Source organism: Prionailurus bengalensis, chromosome C1 (assembly GCF_016509475.1).
Source record: "Prionailurus bengalensis isolate Pbe53 chromosome C1, Fcat_Pben_1.1_paternal_pri, whole genome shotgun sequence".
Classification (NCBI taxonomy): Eukaryota; Metazoa; Chordata; class Mammalia; order Carnivora; family Felidae; genus Prionailurus; species Prionailurus bengalensis.
The window spans coordinates 78,411,179-78,433,500 of record NC_057345.1 but is presented as its reverse complement, the minus strand read 5'-3'; the positions used below and the strand labels follow the sequence as shown (position 1 = coordinate 78,433,500).

The 22,322-nt window shown below is 35.1% G+C and overlaps 1 protein-coding gene across 2 annotated transcripts in view; it reads right to left on the bottom strand.

Annotated features, from left to right (window-relative positions):
* BTBD8 (BTB domain containing 8) overlaps positions 1-22,322 on the bottom strand; it is a 116,748-nt gene that overhangs the window by 25,384 nt on the left and 69,042 nt on the right. For both annotated transcript variants that reach the window (XM_043575565.1, XM_043575564.1), the window contains exons 8-13: positions 15,338-15,426; positions 14,794-14,896; positions 4,514-4,696; positions 3,678-3,815; positions 2,662-2,791; positions 183-244 (exon numbers count right to left, since the gene is read on the bottom strand). In XM_043575565.1, coding sequence (XP_043431500.1) covers positions 183-244; positions 2,662-2,791; positions 3,678-3,815; positions 4,514-4,696; positions 14,794-14,896; positions 15,338-15,426 — 705 coding nt within the window. The remainder of the gene's footprint in view (positions 1-182; positions 245-2,661; positions 2,792-3,677; positions 3,816-4,513; positions 4,697-14,793; positions 14,897-15,337; positions 15,427-22,322) is intronic.

The following is a 22,322-nucleotide window of genomic DNA, read 5'->3' as shown; positions in this document are numbered from 1 at the left end:
AAATTCACATAATTTAAAAATATATAGAATATTCACTTGATTAAAAAGTCAAAATTATTTTCATCAAGAAACAACTATAATTATGAAAAATACATTTTAAAAATCAATGAAATATAAATTAATACAATTTAAATTATTTAGTATCTTTTTTCATTTGGACCTATAAAATTTTTAAAGTTTACCTGAGAGCTACTGAAAACAGGCTTTTTGCCAAGTCTTCGATCATCACCTTTGTCAAATGCAGCTGTAGGAAAAACAACAATTTATTTTTATAGGAAACGCTATTATTACCATAAAAATAGAAAAAGGTTATGTTTTAATGAAAGTAACTTAAAACAGGCTTAAAAACAAACTAGTACACATAAATAATTCCATATTATATTTTAGAACTTTTTTTTTAAAGAACCCTATTTTCAATCTTATTTTCTGGTCTGCATTGAGTTTATGTTATTAAAATTAATAAGAAATGTAAAAAAAAGAAATGTAAAATCTCATGACAGGATTTCATACATTTATAAAAAAAGGAATTTTCTCAAGCTGTGAAATTTTAGAGATAATTGGTTTCATTTAGTTTTACAAATTTACAAAAAATTACAGGTTGTGGCAAATGTAGTATTTTAAAAACCATTAAATATGAGAAAATGTCCATCCTAAAAAATGTAAAAATACTGTTGAAATTAAGTACAAATTTTTCCTGGTTTTGCAAGTATATCATAAGGAAGAAAAAAAGAGAAGGGGAAAAAATAAGGTTCTGTTGAAAATAAAACAAGAAAGAATCCTCAAACCCATATCATTCTTTTTAGAATTACATAAAAATTTATTTTGTAGACTATTATATGGGAGTTATTGGGGAACTCATGTTTATGTTCTGCAAATAAGAATTTGAATGATGTCAGGAAAATATACAGAAATAATGGGACGAGAGCTATAAATATAGTTCAGCTGTTGTATTTCTTTCTTTTGAAGGTTATAGGGTTTGAAAATGTAGTTTGAAAAAATATATATAATCTCCAAAATTTATGTGATACTAAAATAGCTGATGAGAAATATATTAAATTATTTGCAACACTACCATGCATCTTCTATTTGTGTTCCATAGGATCTGTGGTATAAGACAAAGCAGGATCCTATAAATGGTATTATAAGAACTGATCTGTAGTAAGCAGATGACTCTGCACAGTCCTATACAAAAAGAAATTAATATAAGATTTCTCCCAAAGGTCAGTAACTCAATTAAAATATAAGAAATGTTATAACAAAAGACAACCTAGAACCACCCCTTTATATGGGCTTTCCCAATGCAGTAACTATCCATTCAACATGCTGAAGATTAAAAAAAAGTATATTATTACATTGATAGAATAGATTGAAAAGTTCTTTTTGACAATTTATACAATTACCAATAACATTTTGTTTTACATATGTGTATGTTTATGTATGTATTTGCATGTATTTATCATTATCACTTTGTAGAATTAAGAAAAAGAACATTATTTAAGGCCCAACTTAACTATGAAATTCTTTAAAATGAAGAAAAACAAAGTTTACTACCAATCAGAAAAGAGTTGAATGACACCTACTCATGGAATGCTGATCTTATTTCTTCACATTGAATACATTTTGTAGTAAAAATAAACTGTTATCTAAAAATCACTACACAAATAGTCACAAGGAAAAAATTTCAAATTCCTGAAGACCTTGAGATTTTCGTTGTTTCATGATTTTGTTGGAATTTCTTTGAAAAGTGCTCTTGAGATCACATCTAGCTACACTATCATGTTATGCTCATAATGCAAGACAGAGCAAATCATATTCTGACTATTCCATTAAAGAATTTAACATATCTATGCACTATCAAGAATATATCACATATGGCTTTCATGTTTTATAGTACAAAAATGTTCACTTCCTAAAATACAGTTTCTTAAAATGTTTTTAAAAGTATACTTGCTGAATCTGCAAATATTTTTTCTAAGGCACCTGCTTTAACCCAAAAATAGTCATGAAGCCATTTTTAGTTCCACACCCTCAAAATTGTTTCTTAGTATTTTTGAAACAAACATATTCTGAGCAATATACATCTTTTGTTTAATGCTAACGTTTCAAATGGTACCTATTAAATGTCAGAGACTACTGTGCGGCTCCTGAGGGACACTCCGCAATAGCACACACCATATCACTGAACCAATCAATTGTGAAATAAAGCCATCTAATTTATACAAAACCACAAGAAATGATACCTTATGCAAAAGACGGAAAAGCTTTATGGCAAAATATATTTAAAAAGGAAGAGAAAGTATGTCTGGTAATATGTTCTATGTGAATTACATTTTCCTATACTTCTAATCTCTTTATAAGAATGCTTTTGAGCAAATTTGGCTGGAACACTGCTGCTAATACAGAATACAGAATAGGATTAAAAACTGACATATATACATACATATATATACATACACATATAAAGGAAATGAGTCATCTTCTAAGAACAGCAAAGCATGATTTGTTAAAACTGCCTAAACATACTATCACTAGTTTCAATTAGCAAGCTATTACTGAACAGAAGCAAACAATGTTAATCCTACTACTTACTAGAATCCCCTCCAGATATCTCTTGTTACAGAGATCATAATATAAGAATAAGAAATCTCAAGGCTACCATACCTGCTTGGATTTTCTGTTGATCATCTGTGCTCATCAGCTTCCAGCTTTCTGTATGACGAACAGCATAGAAAGACTGAACCAGGAAGATCCACAGCTTATCACGCAGAGCCTGGATCTTGCACGTAAAACCCTGTGTTCAAGCAACAAATCAGCAGCTGGTGAGAGCCACATTGTCATAGCAACCAGTCATTATTCCTTTCCGAATCTACTTACTCCTAAGCTAGATCAATGATGTCATCACTTAGATTTTTTAAATCGTCGGGTTCATGTTATTTATGAAGGCTTACTCTTCAAAAACAGAATTTTATACTGAACATGAAGCTAAACCTTATCCTTTCAAACAAACATTATTTTAAAACACCAATGGCCTTTACATGAATACCTTCTACAGCCTTTTCAAATCAACTATGACATTACAAGGTCAAATACTCTATCCAATAGTAATAAATATGATAAAATTTTTTTTATCATTCTTGTTGAACAAAAACAAAAGGTTAATAATTTGCAATAAGCTTACTATTATCATTGATTAATTGCATTTAAAAATAAATATTTTCATTTTGCTTTTTCCTAGTCAATCCAATTTTAAATGTTTTTTTTTTCCTGAAGGCAAAAAGGAATTGACATATTCTGAAAATAAAAGACACTGATTATTAAAAATTCTAAAAAATTACTTAAAATTTTCAGTAAGTTTTACATTTAAGAAATTTAATATAGTAACATGGGAGAAATACCAGAGTTACGCCGTACCAATTAATATTGTTAAGCACCAAACTATGTTTAGAATTAGCAAGTCAAACTGCCAAATTCTGAACTTGTATAGTAAATCTTCTTGGAGGTAAATGAAATTAAATTTTTATTTAGGAAAAATTCCAACAGACACAAAATTAGGGACTATAACCAACCACCCATCACCAAGTTTTAATGAATGCTACAACATTTAACATGTGCATATATTTTAAAAACTTAAAGCAATTCAAATATATCATTTAAATGAATTCCATCACTTTCAATACCATTTCCTTTGTACTGTCAGAGTTCAGTAATGTGTCCAGAGCCATAAGAAGAGAGCAGCTATTCTCAGTGGTAATGTTTTCTTCAATTGCTTTTAAAATTTTGTCCAACAGATCAGCTGTGCTGCTCATTGCTTGTGACTACAAAACACAGAAATTATATTTAATAGGAATACATGTAAAATGTGTAAGAAATGTGAAAGTCTGGCTTAACAACAAAACATTCATCATAACTGACCATTGGAAGTCAGCCAGAAATCTTATTTCCTCTGATAATAATATAATAATTATATTTTATAATATATATTACAATTATGTAATTATAATAATAAGCATTATAAAAATCTTTCCTTTAAAAAAAAGACACACACACACACACACACACACACACACACACAGTTCCTAGGAACCAAAATAGTCCTAAAAACAGAATTAGAAATAAATAATCAAAGTTCTTTATTCAATAACTAAATTTAGAGCAAGTGGGTCCCCAATAAGACAGAATTTTGCATGGACTGTAATGGTATTACTGACAAAACAATACATTAATGACTGGTTTCTAAAATATGGCTTATGCTGATTGAGGGCTGTTGCTGGCCAGAGTTACATTACGTCTTACCAGTGCATTCAAACCTGTCCCCTTACTGCCTTCACTGTCATGTAAGCCAAAAATCCTGTCCACCACTGCTGTAAATCCTATGCAAGCATGCCATCTGTTATGGAATTTATTTAAGTCACACTAATTTAATCAAAGGCAACCTGCATTTAAAAACTCTTACATAACTATAATCAGAACACAAAGATGGGATAAATATAGGAAATACTTTTAGACATAGTACCTGTAAGAGAAGAGAAAAATTTTCACTGTGAATGATCTTGGAGAAGTTTTCTATAATAAATGCAATACATTCTTCTTGCAGCCGAGATGCCATAGTCAGGGCTACTTCTGTCCACTTCACTCTGGGTAAACTGATGATTAGCCTGTCACTTTCCATCAGAAGAAAAGCAGCATTCTTATCATTCTTATAATTTAAAAAATATTGGGAAAAAAGTTACTATTTATAAAATAACTTTTTAAACAAATCAAATACTTTTGTTTTCTTATGATGTTTCCTGCAAAAAAACAAAATTCCAGGTTGCTAATATCTTTGTCATGACATATAATATTTGTTTATTTCCTCATTCTGAATTATCCAAAAAGGCAAATTTTGAACTGGGAACAAATCATCTCTAAAAGATAGCTAAAAGAAACCTGAGAGAAGAGCTATAATAGAACTACAAAGAAAAACTTGACCTCTCTGAGATTTTCCCTACTGAATTAGTTTTTGTGCTTATAGATATCATTCATAACTGGATAGCTACACTGACATAACCTTAATTCTTTCCTGACTATAAAATACATGCTCTTTATTACAAATCTAGAAAGTCTAAAAATTGCTTATATTCTCCAGTGATTTTCTTCCTCCACTCTAATTAGGTAAAACTCTTTATATTTTATTCACTTAATGATGATTCATTTTTATTCCACAGGAAAAAAATATTCACAATACTGATCTCTATGGAAAGTGGAATGATAATTCACAAATACAATGTGCTCCAATGAAAAAGAAAAAATGGCAACATATAAATTATCATATTTGGCTTCTAGTTCTTAAAACAATGCTTAGTAAATAACTGTTTGATGTGTAAAGAGTTACCTGATGGATTGTAGTAGACTGAAAAACACGGCCACCAGTTCTTTCTAGCTCCATCCATCAAGAGGTAGAATTTATTTACTCACCCCTTGAACCTAGGCACTTTTCACTTGCTTGCACAAATATCGGTACTGTGCAAGTTCCAGAGCCAAGGTCTCAAAAAGCCCTGCAACTTGCAATTCTGGGATCACAAGGCCATGAAGAAGCTGGGTAAGGAAGACCATATGGAGTGGGAACCCAAGCTCCAACTGAGCCACCAGGTGAAAGCAGCTGCAGGATGGAACTTAGGAAACAATCAGAAGAATTACCCAGTCAACCCACAAAATTATGAGAAATAAGAAATTGTAGTTTTAAGCCCCTTCGTTTTAGGGTAGTTTGTTATAGAGCAATAGACAACTGATAAATCTGGAAGTGATAGACTGACATCCTTAACATAGGCTGCATGATGTAAACTTTGCACACCCTCTCTATGTTTCAGATCTCAACTCAAACTCTATCTGACCCTGATCTCTATCCCTATATTAGATTTCCTTTATACATGCCACCAGAGAACCTGTCCCTTTTTTTAGACTACTTAATTCATTTCTAATTATTCTACTGGATTAATATCCATCTTTCTCACTGGGCTGCATGTTTACTGAGCGTGAAACCATGTCTATTTTGGCACACCATTGCATCCCAGGGCCTAGTACAGAATTGGGTCATAGTAGACCCTGAAATATTTGTTCATCTCTTAGCATCATCAGAGAGTGAGAATCCATATGTGAATTCCTAAATTGTTTAATCCTTGAACAAAATTTTTAACATTTTATATTTTTAATGTTTATTTTGAGAGGTGGAGAGAGCATGTTTGCACAAGTGTGAGTGGGGAGCGGAAGAGAGAAAAAAGGAGAGACAGAATCCCAACAGCCCCCAATGAGGGGGCTCAGTCTCAGGAACTGAAATCAAGAGTCAGGTGCTTAACTGACTGAGCCACCCATGCATACTGCCCCCCCCCCAACCCCCGCCGCTTAACCAAGAATTTTTAAAAAATGTATTATATGTTTCCCTTGCTTTATTAGAGTAAAAAAAATAATGTAATGCTATAATTCTTTTGGGGGGGTACCATCACCCTTTCCCCCTCTGACGACATCCTGAGTAACTGTGCTTTTAGGCACTAAGCCCGATTTGTTCTACTCTAATGCTTATTCTGGTGGTGAAGACAAATGTAGGATATTCAAATAAACTTGGTAGATATCTACAAAGTGCTTATTACACATGTTATGTGATATGACAATAATTTTCTTAAAAATATAGATATAAAGTATAGTTATAATTTAGATTGGAACCTACTAAAATATGGACTAAATGATAACATAGGTGGTATGTAATCTTATTCCATACTGATCTGAATATATAACATTAAATGTTAGAGTTCAAAGAAGGTTGAAGCTCAAAGAAGGAAGAAAACATAATAATGCATTTCTAGACAAAACACATAAAATTGTAATCCAATAGTTAACATATTCTTCAAATTTCAACAACATATAAATGGCAGTACTAAGAAAAGTCTCCTTCCCTTTCCTGTCCCCAAGCCACTCATTTTCTCTCTTCCAAACCAATATTATTTATTTTCTGGGGTCCCCTAGGTGGCTAAGTCGGTTAAGCATCTGACTCTTGGTTTCAGCTCAGGTCATGATCTCATGCTTCATGAGTTTGAGCCCCACATCAGGCTTTGCACTGACAGTGCAGAGCCAGCTTGGGATTCTCTCTCCCTCCCTCCCTCTCTCTGCCCCTCCTGCAGTAAGTAAATAGACTTTAAAAAAAAATAATTTTGTATATCTTTCTAGAGTTATTTTATACACACACAAACAAAAAATATATGCAATAACCTTTATTTTACTCAAATGGAAGCATTAATGTGAATAATTCTCAGTATCTTGTTCTTTACACTTAGCATACATCTTAAATATTTTTATCAGAATATAAAGAGCCTTGTTATTGTTTTAATAGCTATATAATAGCCCACAATATGGGTAAGTCATTTAATCCTCTACTTATGTTTACATTGTTTCCAAATTTTTGCTGTTACAATGTTGTAATGAAAGATCTTGTAAATAATATTTCATAGTGTGTGTGTGAACATATCTATAGGATAAACTCCCAGAAACAGAATTGCTGGGTCAATACTACTTGTCTTAACCTGGATTCTGCCTAAATCCTGAGCCTGAGAAATAGGCTTGTATGCAGAAAGTTTATTTTGGGATGTGATCCCAAGAGAATCTGAGGCATAATGAGAGCGAAACAGGGAAGGCAGAAAAGCCAATGGAAGGATATATTTTCTAGCTTCTTGCTACTCAGTGTGACCCACAGCATCAGCATCCATTGGAACTTGTTAGAAACATAGACTCTCAAGCTCCACCTCTGACTTACTGAATTAGAATCTGCATTTAACCAAGATCCTGAAATGTTTTGTATATATATTAAAGTTTGAGAAGCACTGATATAGTATTCACTATTACAGGCAAGTGGGGCTCAGTCTTGCTGGGGACCCTCTGAAGAGCCACAAAGAATGCACCTTGAATTATTCTGCCCAAGGGACAAAACAGGGAAACATAACCACTGGCTCTAATCTCCCCTTAGTCAAGGCTTGTCCCCTGAGGTGTTAACTTCCTTCTACTTCCAGGTTTGCACAGGTATCAGAATTGCTGAGTCATAGGTACCCTGTGTGGAGTGATAGTGAAGCCTTAAGACAAGAAATGAGAAATAAGTGTGATGTGGCTGACGGAAAATGCTGTCAGACTGCATGCCTATGAAGCTGTATGCTGCAGCAGTGGTTGGCGTTCACACATTGGCCAAGAGGATATGAGGTGGGGCACCAGAAGTATCCTAAACATCACCAGTATATATTCAATGAAGGACTGTTTTCCAAACTGTGGATTTCTCTCCTAGCAACCAACAGAAATATTTTTAGTGGCTTACCATCAGCATTAGAAAACAAAACAAAAAAAATAGAGAAAAGAGAAAAACAGGAAATATTAGTACATCATGTAATAATGGTAAGCATTCTTTTGTGAAACTTGTTTTAGTTTTCTATGTGTGAGTGTACTGGGTTACAATGTAAAAGAAAATTCTCACTCTCGGTCACAGTTAAAAAAGTTTGAAAAACACAGCAAAAGATGTGCTAATTTATACCCTTCCCAAGAATGAATAAAAGTACTTCTTCCCTACATCCTTACTAACCTAGTACACATTCCCGTTTTCTTTTCATTCTAAAAGATAGAAAATGGTTTGATACTGTCATTTTCATGTCCATTTCTCTTAAATGAAGTTGAGGATTTATTCATCAAATTAAGAAGTATCTGTATTGTCTTTGTGAACCATCTAATTTTGTCCTATATTTTTAAATCAACTTGTGAGAATCCTCTATATTAGGAAAACTAGAGCCAAAAGTATGATATAAACTGTCATTTGTCTTTTGACTTTGCTTGGTTGTTTTTACTACATAAAATTTTGTGTTTTTATGTAATCAATTTTTTAAGCCTTCTGAATTTTATATCTCCACTCTCCTGTCAAGGTTATAATTCTCCCAGGGTGTACTGTAATAATTTAACGGCTTTTTCCCCCCACATTCAAACCTTTGATCTACTTGGAATGTGTCCCTTGCATACCAGGATATGAAGTATAGATCCAACTGAAAATTCTTCCAGCCAGCTTCCTGGATAATACCATATATTGAATAAATACTGTGAGTCATATTATTTCTTAATCGTTATGATATTGTGTTGATCAAATAGGTCTTAAGCTATCCTTTGACCTTAGGACTAAATAGCATAATATATACAACTTTGTTTTACCCTACTGACCATCCCTACTTTTGTTTTAACTTCCCTCCATTTAAAAACTCTTCATAATTTGCTTTTATAAGGGCTTAAACATTTTGGCACAGAAAAATTTAATGTTTTGAAACAGTTCAAGTAATTACATTATAAAATTATAACTTTTCTAACACCTTTCTCTCTTGTACTCATGCCTTCACCCTGCTTTCTCTTCTAACCAAAAGCAATGGTTGTACGTGGTAGGAGGGAGCAGCCACATTTTACTGAACTGCTGCATAGACCCAGAAAGGGAAAAAAACCTCAAATCCCCTCACATTAATAAAAGACCAAGAAAATCCTCCAAATATAGTTCAATGTAGCACTTTCTTGTCTCCCTTCGTATATGACAGTGTTGGGCATGTCACTGATGCAGTTAAGTGCCCACCATGGCACATGCAGTTGAGCTGAATTAGAACTAAAGAAAACTAAGACTGCTGCTCTTTCACTTTTTGGATAACATATTTCAAATTTTAATTTGAAACAATTAAAAAATTTTCTTAAAAAATTTTTTAGTTGACACATAATGTTACACTAGTTTCAGGTGTACAACATATGTTGTGCTCACTGCAAGTGTAACTACCATCTGTCAACATACAGTGCTATTACGATACCATTGACTACACTCCCTATGCTGGGCCTTTTATTCTTGTGACTTATTCTTTCCATAATTGGAAGTTTGTACCCACCACTTCCTTTCACCCATTGTTCCCATCCTCCCACCCCTTTCTTCTAGCAACCCCCCAGTTTGTTCTCTGTATTTATAGGTTTGATTCTGCTTTTTGTTTATGCATTTGTTTGTTCAGATTTCACATATAAGTGAATTCATATGGTATTTGTTTTTTGCAGTATGACTTATTTCACTTAGCATAATATCCTCCAGGTCCATTCATATTGTCACAAATGGTAATATTTCATCCTTTTTATGGCTGTATAATACTCCTCTCTGTGTGTGTACATCTTCCTCATCCATTTGTCTATCAGTAGACACTTAGGTTGCTTCCATATCTTGGCTCTAATAAATAATGTAGCAATAAACACAGAGGTGCATGTATCTTTTTGAATTAGTGTTCTCATTTTCTTTAGGTAAATACCCAGTGGTGGGATTACTGGACCATATGGTAATTCTATTTTTAATCTTTTGGGGAACCTCCATACTGTTTTCCACAGTGGCTGCACCAGTTTGCATTCCCACCAACAGTGCATGAGGGTTCCTTTTTCTGAATATCCTCTCCAACACTTGTTATTTCTTGTCTTTTTGATAACTATTCTGACTGGTCTGAGATGGTCTCTCATTGTGGTTTTGATTTGCGCTTCCCTCGTAATTAGTGATATTGAGCATCTTTTCATGTATTGTTGGCCATCTGTGTATATGCTTTGGAAAAAATGTCTATTCAGGTCTTCTCCCCATTTTTAATTGGATTTTTTGTTTTTTAGTATTAAACTGTATAAATTCTTCATGTGTTTTGGATATTAACCCCTTACTGGATGTATCATTTGCAAATACCTTCTTCCAGTCAGTAGGTTGCCTTTTTGTTTTCTTGATGCTTTCCCTCACTGTGAAAACCCCTTTTGTTTTGATTTAATCCCAATTTATTTTTGCTTTTGTTTTCCTTGCCTGAGGAGACATATCTAGAAAAATGTTGCTATGGCCATGTCAGGGATATTATTTGCCTATGTTTTCTTCTAGGATTTTTATGGTTACCATTTAGGAAATGGTAATTTTTATGGTTAAAAATGGTTAACATTTTTAAGGTTCCACATTTAGGTCTTTAATCCATTTTGAGTTTATTTTTGTGTATACTGTTAGCAAGTGATCCAGTTTCATTCTTTTGCATGTAGTTGTCCAGTTTTCCCAGCACCATTAAAAAATATCTGATTTTTTAAATCAAAAGCGAAATATACTTTATTTATATAATAAAATATGAAAAATATATTAAGTTACTGTTTCTGAAAGCCTGACTATTCACAAAGAAAGATATAATTTCAGGGGCACCTGGGTGGCTCCAATTTTGGCTCAGGTCATGATCTCACAGTTTGTGGGTTCGAGCTCTGCATTGGGCTCGGTGCTGGTGGTGCAGAGCCTTCCTGTGATTCTGTCTCTCCCTCTCTCTCTCTTCCCTTTTCCCACTTGTACTCTCTCTCTCAAAATAAATAAAAACAAAAACCTAAAAAAAGAAAGACATAATTTCAAAATTTCAATTAAACTGCATGTTCAGCTGCTCTGATGTCATCTTTTCATCTGTCTTAAAAGTAAAAAACAAATATTCACAAAGCTTACAAAGACCTGATTAGAGTTATAAAATCAAAATATTGTTAACAGAGGGAGAGGCATCATATGAAGGGCTTATTCTTCAATTAAACTCACATACTTACCACTTACTAAAATATCAAACATTTTTTTAATGTTTATTTCTGAGAGAGAGTGTTCACGTGAGCGGGGGAGGGGTAGAAGGAGAGGGGGACAGAGGATCTGAAATGGGCTCTGTACTGACAGAAGAGAGGCTTGAACTGCAGGGCTTGAACTGAGGAACTGTGAGATCATGACCTGAGCCGAAGTTGGATGCTTAACTAACCAATTAAGCCACCCAGTGCCCCCCAAAATCAAACTTCTTAACAAGACATTCAGTTAAGATCCCTCCCAATCTGGCCTTAGCCTCTCCCCAGACTTATCTCTTCTCATTCCAGTTATAGCAGAATATTGGAACTGTCTGTCTCCAGGTCTCTGGTCACAATTTAACAGTCTGCCAGGAATATCCTAATGTACTTGTTTTATTCTGAACTTTTCCTCTAGCTTCAGGTTCATCTCAAATTACTTCTCTCATCCTTCTAATCAGAATCAATTGTTTTAACCTCTGTGATCCCATGTACACACCTGAATTTTAACTTATACTTATTCTTTCATTTATTTACCTATTTGAAAATATATACTGAGTTGCTAATATGAGCCAGGCACTGCTCTAAGGCTGAGGTTACCAGGGTAAATTAGACTGACAAGGAACTTAATATTAGTACTCATCATAGTTTAACTTGTATTATACTTAGTTATTTAAATGCCCATTCTTCCACCAATTTGTGAGATGATAAAGTCAAGGTCCACATTTCTTTCAAGAAAAATTTGCCCACAGTGAGCACCTATCATATTATCTTTAGAATGGCAGCAATTGGTTTTAAGATCTGGCTTTGGGGGTGCCTGGGTGGTTCAGTCAGTTAAGCGTCTGACTCTTGATTTCAGCTCAGGTCATGATCTCACTCACAGTTCGTGATCTCTGCGCTGACAGCACGAAGCCTGCTTAAGATTCTCTGTCTTCCTCTCTCTCTGCTCCTTCTCTGCTTGTAATCACGCTCTCTCTCTCTCTCTCTCTCTCAAAATAAATAAATTAACAACAACAACAAAAGATATGGCTTTGTCATTTACTGACATTTTGAATTTGAATAAAGCACTTCTGATTCTCTTTTCTCATATGTGAAATAGAGGTTAGAGTACCTGTCTTACATAAAATTTTAAAAATGCCAAGTATTTTTTGAACTATAAAGGTCTAAAAACACCCACTAAATAATAATAATAATAATAATAATAATAATAACAGCAACAACAACAACAACAGCAGCAGCAGCAGCAATAGTAGTAAATGATGTTTCTACTTCTATGAAGCTGAAGTATAGCTGGGACATGGTTTGCCTTCATGAACAGGGAGTAGCTATTCACTGACCAAAGAAACGAATGCAAAATATTAAGAAACTAAGCCACAAAGTCCTTCATTAGCATAAATATAGATTGAGATTTATTTTTTGCTGGCAGTATTTCACCAGCTGATGGCCTACACTTATTTTCCCAGTTAGGTTTAGATGTATCTTCTATGTAACCCAGTCTGACGTATCATTTAGGGTTCAGAGAAAGAGAACCGCTAGGAGTTAATTGTATATATATAAAGGAATTTGTTACAGAGATTTGACCTTATGTAATCGTGGGAGCTGGTTAAATGGTATTTGGAAATGAAGATATAGTTTGAAGACCACAGGGAAGGCAGCTGATATGAGAAGAGAGGACAGCAAGGACATACTAACACCAAGAACACAAGCTGTAATCCACAAGGATGGACTCATTTCAGTTTTCACTGCCTACAACCTGGATGAAATAGGTGTCCTTCAGGCAATGCTGGTACTCTTCATCATGGAGGTAAACATATCTCTGGCACAGAGGTAAGAGCAGCCAAAAAAGGACACAGGGCATGGTGGAGCAGATATGGCCTGGCTGCTGTTTCACATCCACAAGGTGGGCCAGTAAACAAGCAACATGTATGAGATAAAAGTGCCTGCCCCAATAGTCCTGGTGTTAAAAAAAAAAAAAAAAAAGGCTGCTGCTTCACTTTTACCCTCCAAATCTCATGCCAAATTGTCCCTTGTGGCCACTCCAAGTGGAAACATTCAAAGAGGGAAATTCTGGGAAACAGTTTATCTGAGCCAAGCTGACAATGTTACAAAATCACTGCAGTCCACCCCTGTGGGCTTGGCACCCATACACATCTCTTTAAACAATACTTAATTTCAAATGGAGACAATAACAAAGTTATGCTTTTGCCTGACATGGTGTAAGTATCCTGTATACAACAAACATGCTAGCCCTTCCCTGTAAGAGGATATAAAGTCTTTATTTTGTCTTTGGGAAATATTTATTGTTCTTCAGACTGATTCCCACTCCCCTTTGGTATCCTGCAACTTAAATATGGAGATATAAAATTAACCATTATTAACAGGTCTTATATTAGATGGTAGAGATATGAGACAGTGGAAGGAGTATACATAAACAGTGGTTTATGTAAACAAATATTCATATAAAAAGGGGGAAATAATGTTTATATCATACCTACTAGAACCTCATTTCTGTAACTGGTAACCTGGTCATGGCTGGTATTTATCAAGCCAGTTGTTTCAGGATGACAGAAAACATGGTAACACCAGTGAAATCATGAGCCAGACTTGATTTGCTGTGAAGTGAGTTCATTAGTCATAAGTGATGCTGTGTGAAACACCACGATTATGGAAAAGGCATTCTGTAAGACCACGGATAGTGGTTTTAGCAGAAATACTGGAAGCAAGGAAGGCATATCTGTATTTAGAGCAAATGTCTACTCCAATGAGAACACAGCACTGCCTTTTCCATGATGAAGTGGTCCAATATAATTAACTGGCCTCCCAAGTAAATGACTGGTTCTTGTGGGGAATGTTGCCACAGAGAAGTTTCAGCACTGTACCAAATCTACCTTAGTGAGTAGAAATCCATGTTGTTGATACCAATGCATAACCTCCATCTGTGGCACCAGGCCCCCTTTGTTCATGAACCAAAATAGTGGTTCTGCTTCTCTGAACCCTAACTAATGAATTTGGTAGAGGGGAACAAAATCTTGAGGACAGGTTCTCAACTGGTTCTGGGTTATCTGAAATCGGTTCTCTCATCTTGTTTTTACCATAGAATTCTACATTTATGTTTAAAACGTTGAAAGTACCTACACAAAACTGAATAAACTTTTTGATGACAAATACAAACAAGGGTATTCAGTTTATACTTACTAAAGACTGAATCAACATGTTAAGACAACTTTTCTGAATCTCAGGAGGTACATTTGCAAAACTTCTCTCAGACCAAAACCTTGCAAAATGCTTTACAATCCACCTGTTAAAAAAAAATAAAAGAATCTCAAGTTAGAGAAATGAAAATATTTTGGATTATAGTATTCAAATAACACTTTTATTTTCAATGATATAAGTTGTACATAAATATATGATGACTAACTCTTACCGTTAATTTTGTGAACTCTATGATGGACTTAATTGTCCTCCCTTTTCTGTAAACAAATATTTTAATTCTACTTTAAGTTTGATGCATAGCTTTTGACATAAATAACCATGGTTAGGCTAAAATAAAATAGATCCCAAGCATCTTGAATAATATCTAAGTCAATAATACTTCTCAATTGTTACAACTAGTTAAGCATTAAGCTCCCTACAATGTACCCAAGAAAACAGGCCAATTCCAAAATTTCCCAGAAAATTACAAGAATAGAAGAACAAAATCTTTATATTAATAGTATTGACACTACTTCAAATCACTTACTTCATGCAGTCAGCAAAAAGACTGTCCACTCCAACTGAATGAGCAATAATCAGGCATTCTAACACAGATGCCAACGTTCTGGGAATAGGCTAAAATTAATAGAAAACACCACATGTATTCTTTTTCAACTTTCAGAGGCTAAAAGTATTTGGTTCATAAACATGATCTGATTTGTATACCTAAACTGCAGAATAAATGTGCATAATTCAAAAGTCTATTCTTGTAAAACAGAGTATCACTAACAACCTTTAGTTTTATAGAATAGCATTTGAACTCTCTCAGCTATGAGAATGAACACAGGTTTTATTTTAATTTCATTTAGCTTATTTTTTACATTAAAATGGTGTAATTTCTAGCACATCACACTGCAATGCAACCATATGATCTAATCTGCTTCCTGAAGTATAAATATAACTCTAAGTGCATGTGCAATGGGAAGTCCTACTCTGACCTCAGACAAAATGACAGAAATTAGATCATAATTATATAATGTATTTTTAAAAGTTCATATATGGAAGTAATTAAAACAAAAAATGTAGATATAAGTAGTGACAACAACTCATTGCTCTTGGTGTTAAGCCTCTTTGCTACATATTGCCCATATCACTTATTTTCAAGTTTGGATTATTTTCTAAGCATATCTATTGCCTATTAGGGTGAATAGAGTTCAACTTCTCTTGGTACACATTCATTTGTTGTAATGTGGGGTTTATATACTAAATAAAGATCATCAATCAGCCAATTGTGTATGTGGTCTCTAAGTGTATCTTTCTGAAGATCCCTTGCTCTCAGAGAAGAGCAAAGCTTCTTTAGAATTACACCCAGGGTGATCTTTCTAATAAGGTTAGTGATTTGCAACTTTTAAAATTATGAACTGCTATTAATTTGAGTTTCTAATACACTTCTCCTAAAAGTATTACATTAGTGTTCAATAAATTGAATGTAAATATTTTGCTTTGTATATGAACAAACTGGTTATTCCCTTTGCAATAACTGGAGGTACTCTAGGCTATTCTAAAATAAAAAATGGTCAGTTGGTTAAGAGTCCAAGTCTTGATTTCGGCTCAGGTCATAATCTCATGGTTTGTGAGTTCGAGCCCCACACTGGGTTCTGCACTGATGGTGTGGAGCCTGCTTGAGATTCTGTCTCTCCTTCTCTCTGCCCCTCCCCAGCTTGTGCACTCTCTTTCTCTCTCTCAAAATAACAAAAAAAGAAATAAAAAAATAAAATAAAATAAAAATGGCTATCACTATATAGATGATGCAGTGATAATTCTACCAAGTTAAATAATTTGGTTTTCTGAACCACTTCAGACAAGAGTATCAAACTCTTGGGAAGAAACTACTGGTATAAACATAAAAACACTCAGAAGTCTAAAAAATTATAAAAGTAAACACAAGAGTTAAAACATCCAGGAATGTGGGGCACCTGGGTAGCTCAGTTTGTTCAGCATCCAACTCTTGATTTCAGCTCATGTCATGATCCCAGGGCTGTGCTCAAGTCCTGTGTCAGCATGGACTCAGCTTAAGATTCTCTCTCTCCCTCTGCCCCTCACCTTAGCTCATGCTCTCTCTAAAATAAAAATAAATACAAAAATAAAAAATTTAAAGATTCTCTCTTCCCTTACTCTCGCTCAAAAAAAAAAAAAAAAAAAAAAAAAAAGAGGTCCAGCAATCTAATTTAGGAATAACCAGCTCTTTACAACACAAAGTCCACTAATTGATGTATAAGAATAATTTCCATAAAAAAATTAAAATACAAAGTAATTTGCTGCTTAAAGCAGAGACTAGGGAACTATACTTGTGGGCCAATGTAGCCCATCGCTGTTTTTGTGAATAAAGTTTTATTGGAAACTACTATGATGTTCCTTTACATGTTGTCTGTAGTTGCTTCTGTTCCACAACAGCAGAGCTGAGTAGATGTGATAGAGAATGCATGGCCCACAAAGCCTACAATATTTGCTATCTGGCCTTTTACAGAAAAGGTTTACTGACCACTGGCTTAAAAGGTTACTTTAACTCTCTGAGAATTTCACTTATATAAAAATGCTAATTTCCAAGTATTTTCTAACAGGATGACAGACCTTTAGTCATTTTCAAAATCTGCTTGCAGAATTTGGGAAGAGATATATTTAAATCACTACCCAAGATATGTTTTTAAAGAAATGGCAAAAAAGGGGCATCTAGGTGGCTCAGTTGGCTAAGAGTCCAACTCTTGGCTTCCACTCAGGTCATGATCTCATGGTTGTGTGAGCTCAAGCCCCACATCTGCACTGGTAGTGCAGAGCCTGCTTGGGATTCTCTCTCTCTCTCTCTCTCTCTCTCTCTCTCTCTCTCACTCTCCCGCTTGCTCTGTCTCTGTCTCTCTGAAAAATATATAATGTAAAGTTCACTGTAATTCTATAAATGAAGTCCAAAAATTTTAATTGTGTAAAAGGTAAAATTGTGAAGTTAATGAAATGACTAAAGCTTGTCAGGAGTTTCAGGGCCAGTTACCCATGACTTTCTACCCAAATTTGTATTACTGTGCAGTGTGTTACAATAGGCTTATCACATGCAAGTAAGTCACTGGCAAGAAACTACATAATTAAGATCTAGAAGTTAAAACTTTTTAAAATGTTTATTTCTTTTTGAGGGAGAGTCAGAGCATGAGCAGGGGAGGGGCAAAGAGAGAGGTAGACATAGAATTCAAAGCAGACTCCAGGTTCTGAGCTGCCAGCACAGAGCCGGATGCAGGGCTCAAACTCATGGATGGCGAGACCATGACCTGAGCCAAAGTCAGATGCTTAACTGACTGAGCCACCCAGATACCCCTGAGATCTAGAAGTTAAAAATTATACTTTCAAAGATATATTTATAAAGTTATATATTATAAAAATATGTAAAGCAAAAGTTTAAAGATCAAGCAATAAAAGCAAAAATTATTCTCTCAAATATCTGTTACCACAATAAAATATATTAAAACAAGTAAAATAAAGTGAAAAAAGTTTTCAACAAAGTATCATATTGATAATCTATTTAAAATTTCATTTTCTGTTGTTTTAATGTTAACAAATATGCCTTCTGTGTTTTAAAAATCAAGTGAATTATTGTAAGTAAAATGCAAGAAGCTGCATACAACCTATGTATACTTATAAACATACTAAAAACTAGAGGCAATGGTCCAAAGACTATCCATAAAAGAGATTATTTTTAAAATGTCAGATGTATTGTATAGACTCTAAGTCTAAAGTTCTCTTTTGTCCCACAAGAGAGCGGACGCAGGATTAAAAGCGAGAGATGGCTAATGTCCAAGAAAAGACAAGAGCCCCGAATGAGGGTCCTTGCACCATTTGTATTAGGATCAGAAGGCTTACAAACATGGTGATGGATGCGCACAAAGAGGCAATGAAACTATGAACACTAACTTATGGATGCGAAGGAAAGGGGGTCTTGAAGATATTTGGGGTTAGGGGTTTGGATTAATACAAAACAAAATCCTGGCCCCAGGCGGATGGTCAGATGATTGTTAATGGCAGACAGGAAGCACCATGTCTGTTTATCTTAGCCAGCCTAGGGGATAAGACAGATACAGCAAGTAACTTCAGGGTTAACAAGACACCTTTCTTTTGTTAATCAGCTCTGCTCTCGACAGCTTCACTGCAGCACAGAGGTCTATAGCCCTATTTACCTGTTTACCTACGTTGGTCCTTCCTTCCTGTGAAAGCAGCTTTCTGCTATAGTACTAAATTGGGGGGGTGCTTTCACCCTGAATACCTAATCTTGCTTACCTCATATACCTTTATATTGGGGACATTTGCCCCCCCCCCATCTATTCTGGGGGCCTTTTCCCCCTACTTTATTCTGGGGGCCTTAGCCCCCCTTCTCTACCTTTATTCACCTAATCTTGTTTACCCAAACTTGGGTGTGAGCATCCTATGGCTTTGTAATTCTTTATGCCTTGTTAACCCATTGGTGCAAGCCCAGGGAATTTCTAAGCTTATTCCCCACAATGTATGAAAATGTATGATACCAGTCCTTCTCTGACTTATTTCACTCAGCATAATACCTTGCAGTTCCATCCATGTTGCTGCAAATGGCATGATTTCATTCTTTCTCATTGCCAAGTGGTATTCCATTGTATATATAAACCACATATGTTTTCATTCATATGTGGATCTTGAGAAACTTAACAGAAGACCAAGGAGGAAGGGAAAGGGAAAAAGATATAGTTACAGAGAGGGAGGGAGGCAAACCACAAGAGACTCTTAAATACAGAGAACAAACTGAGGGTGGATGGGGGTGGGTGGGGGGAGAGGGAAAATAGGTGATGGGCATTGAGGAAGGCACTTGGGATGAGCACTGGGTGTTGTATGCAAGCCAATTTGACAATAAATCATATTTTCAAAAAAGGAAAATAAAAAATAAAAAATAAAAATAAAACATTTTTTAAAAATAAAAAATAAATAAAATCTTAGATGTAATTCATTTATTGAGGAGTCTCAGTTCAGAGGAGATACTAACATAAAACTTTTTTCCCAGATAATGCTGCCAACTATGCTGTGTCAAATTCTCCTTTTTTCCATCCCTTCATGACATTATAGGCAAATTCCAGTATTTTCTGGTTATTTTTTGGGATTGAAATCAGCACAGTACTATTTAGACACCTATCTTATATCTGGCTTTACATCTTTCTCTCCCCCATCACTGATTACATTTATAGTTGGGGAAATATGGGATCAGGAGTAGAGCATGGTGTGGTCTCCTCTTGCTCCTCCATTTTCTAGGTCTAACTCCTGTGAAAGAGGGCTATGAATGGCCATATAAATAACCAGACACAGCATGGAAATAGGTTGATGTCACTGAGTTTGCTCTAATTAAGATGTTGATGGCTTTGGGGCACCTGGGTGGCTCATTTGGTTAAGCGTCTGGCTTCGGCTCAGGTCATGATCTCACAGTTTGTGAGTTCGAGCCCTACGTCAGGCTCTGTGCTGACAGCTCAGAGCCTGGAGCCTGTTTCGGATTCTGTGCCTCCCTCTCTCTCTGCTCCTCCCCCGCTCATGCTCTGTTTCTCTCTCTCAAAAATAAATAAACATTAAAAAAAAATTAAAAAAAAAAGATGTTGATGGCCTTTGCCAATGACTCTTTAGGAGCAGACTATATGTAACCCTAGCCCCTCAGTGGATAAAGATTCTTCTAGTGGTTCATGATGCGCAGTGATCCCTAGGTGGGACACAGCATCATTTGGCCCTGTACCAGCAACCTCTAATCTTCAAAGAACCACTAAGGTCCTCTTCCCTCCCCACGAACCAGATGTAACGGGTGTGGAGTGGACTCCCCATACTTTTTTCTTTTCTTCTTTTTAAGATTTTACTTTAAGTAATCTCTACACCCAATGTGGGGCTTGAACTCACAACACCGAAATCAGGAGTTGCACACTCTACCAACTGAGCCAGACAGGCGCCCCTACTTTTTTCTACACATGACAACAGCTATTGTCCCTAATGGCCAAACTAGTACTGGCTTCTCCCTTTAGAAATCTCCACATATGAGGGTACTCTTACTGGCTTCTGAGGCATATTCCAAGAAATTCAGGCTCTCCCAAGAAATCTCTTACCATTTTCTTTTATTCTTTAATGGAAGCTCCAAAGTGGGCTGGTTTTACAGATGTGGCATATGTCCATCTGAAGGATAAGACATATCTCCTCATTGCAGATACCCTCTATCTTTAATTTTTATTCAGATATGCTTGGATCTCCCTCCTAACTTTCACTTGGCTGGGAAGATGAGGGAAGCAGACGAAAGAGAAGGAAAATCTTTCATCAGAATTATTCACTTTCTACAAAGTTCAGGATACCACAGACCACCCTCCTTCTTCTAATTTCCTTACTTCTAGAGGCTGGAATAAATGATTGATTAAAGGTAGCTGAGGAGTTTAATGTTTCTCAGTAAACTCTGGGTGGTAGTGGAGGTGGTGCTATAGGCAACTGTTCATGGCTCTCTTTTAGTACATGGGGTGATTCTTCAGCTGCAACTTATACAGAGGTAGGAAAGTCCTACCCAACACAAAAATATAAATTTACATGTTATTAAAATTATTAAAATTACCTAATTAAAATGCATACAGTATATACTGCTGCCTCAGGTACCCAATAAGAAGGGAATATCGATGTAAAACAACTATTTTAAGATTTGCTTTTTTGTTGATTATAAAAGTAATAATATATGATCACTGTAGAGAATTTAGAAAATGATTAAGTACATAAAAAATAACCTATAGTCACACAGTAAGTTAAAACATTAGATAATCTAAGAATAATGTACAAAATGGCATCTGTACAAATGTGTAGTAGGAGATGTTTCTTTAGACAATAAATTTATGTTTATATTAACTAAAGTTAAAAGTTAGTATTCATACTCCACTTGATGAGAAGAGAAATATATTCCATCTCAAGTAGATGCTATAAAGAGAAATGACAGGAAGGAAGAGCGTACTTTCAGGGAAAAGAACAAATGAAACACTTGTGATAAATGTGGTTTTTTTTCTCTGTTTATTTATTTTGAGTGAGAGAGAGAATGCATGGACACAAGCAGGGGAGGGAGGGACAGAGAGACACAGAAAGAGAGAGAGTATCCCAGGCAGGCTCTGCAATGTCAGTGCAGAGCCCAATGTGGGGCTCGATCTCACAAACTACAAGATCATGACCTGAACCAAGATTAAGAGTTGGACGCTTAACTGACTGAGCCACCCACCCTGACTCAGTCCCAGCTGCACACTCCACCTTTGAATTATAAAGGATACTCCTATATCCTTTCAATAAACTCCATGTCAATTTTATTTTACTTAAATGATCTGAATTAATTTCTGTTTTTTTGTAAGCATATCATATGAGCTATTTCTCAACTAGAGTTCCCATTAGTTAAATTGAGTGAATATTTTTTAAGATTCAAAGCACTATTCACTATCAGAGTTAAAAATCTAGTAGATAATAATGGGTGACTTTAA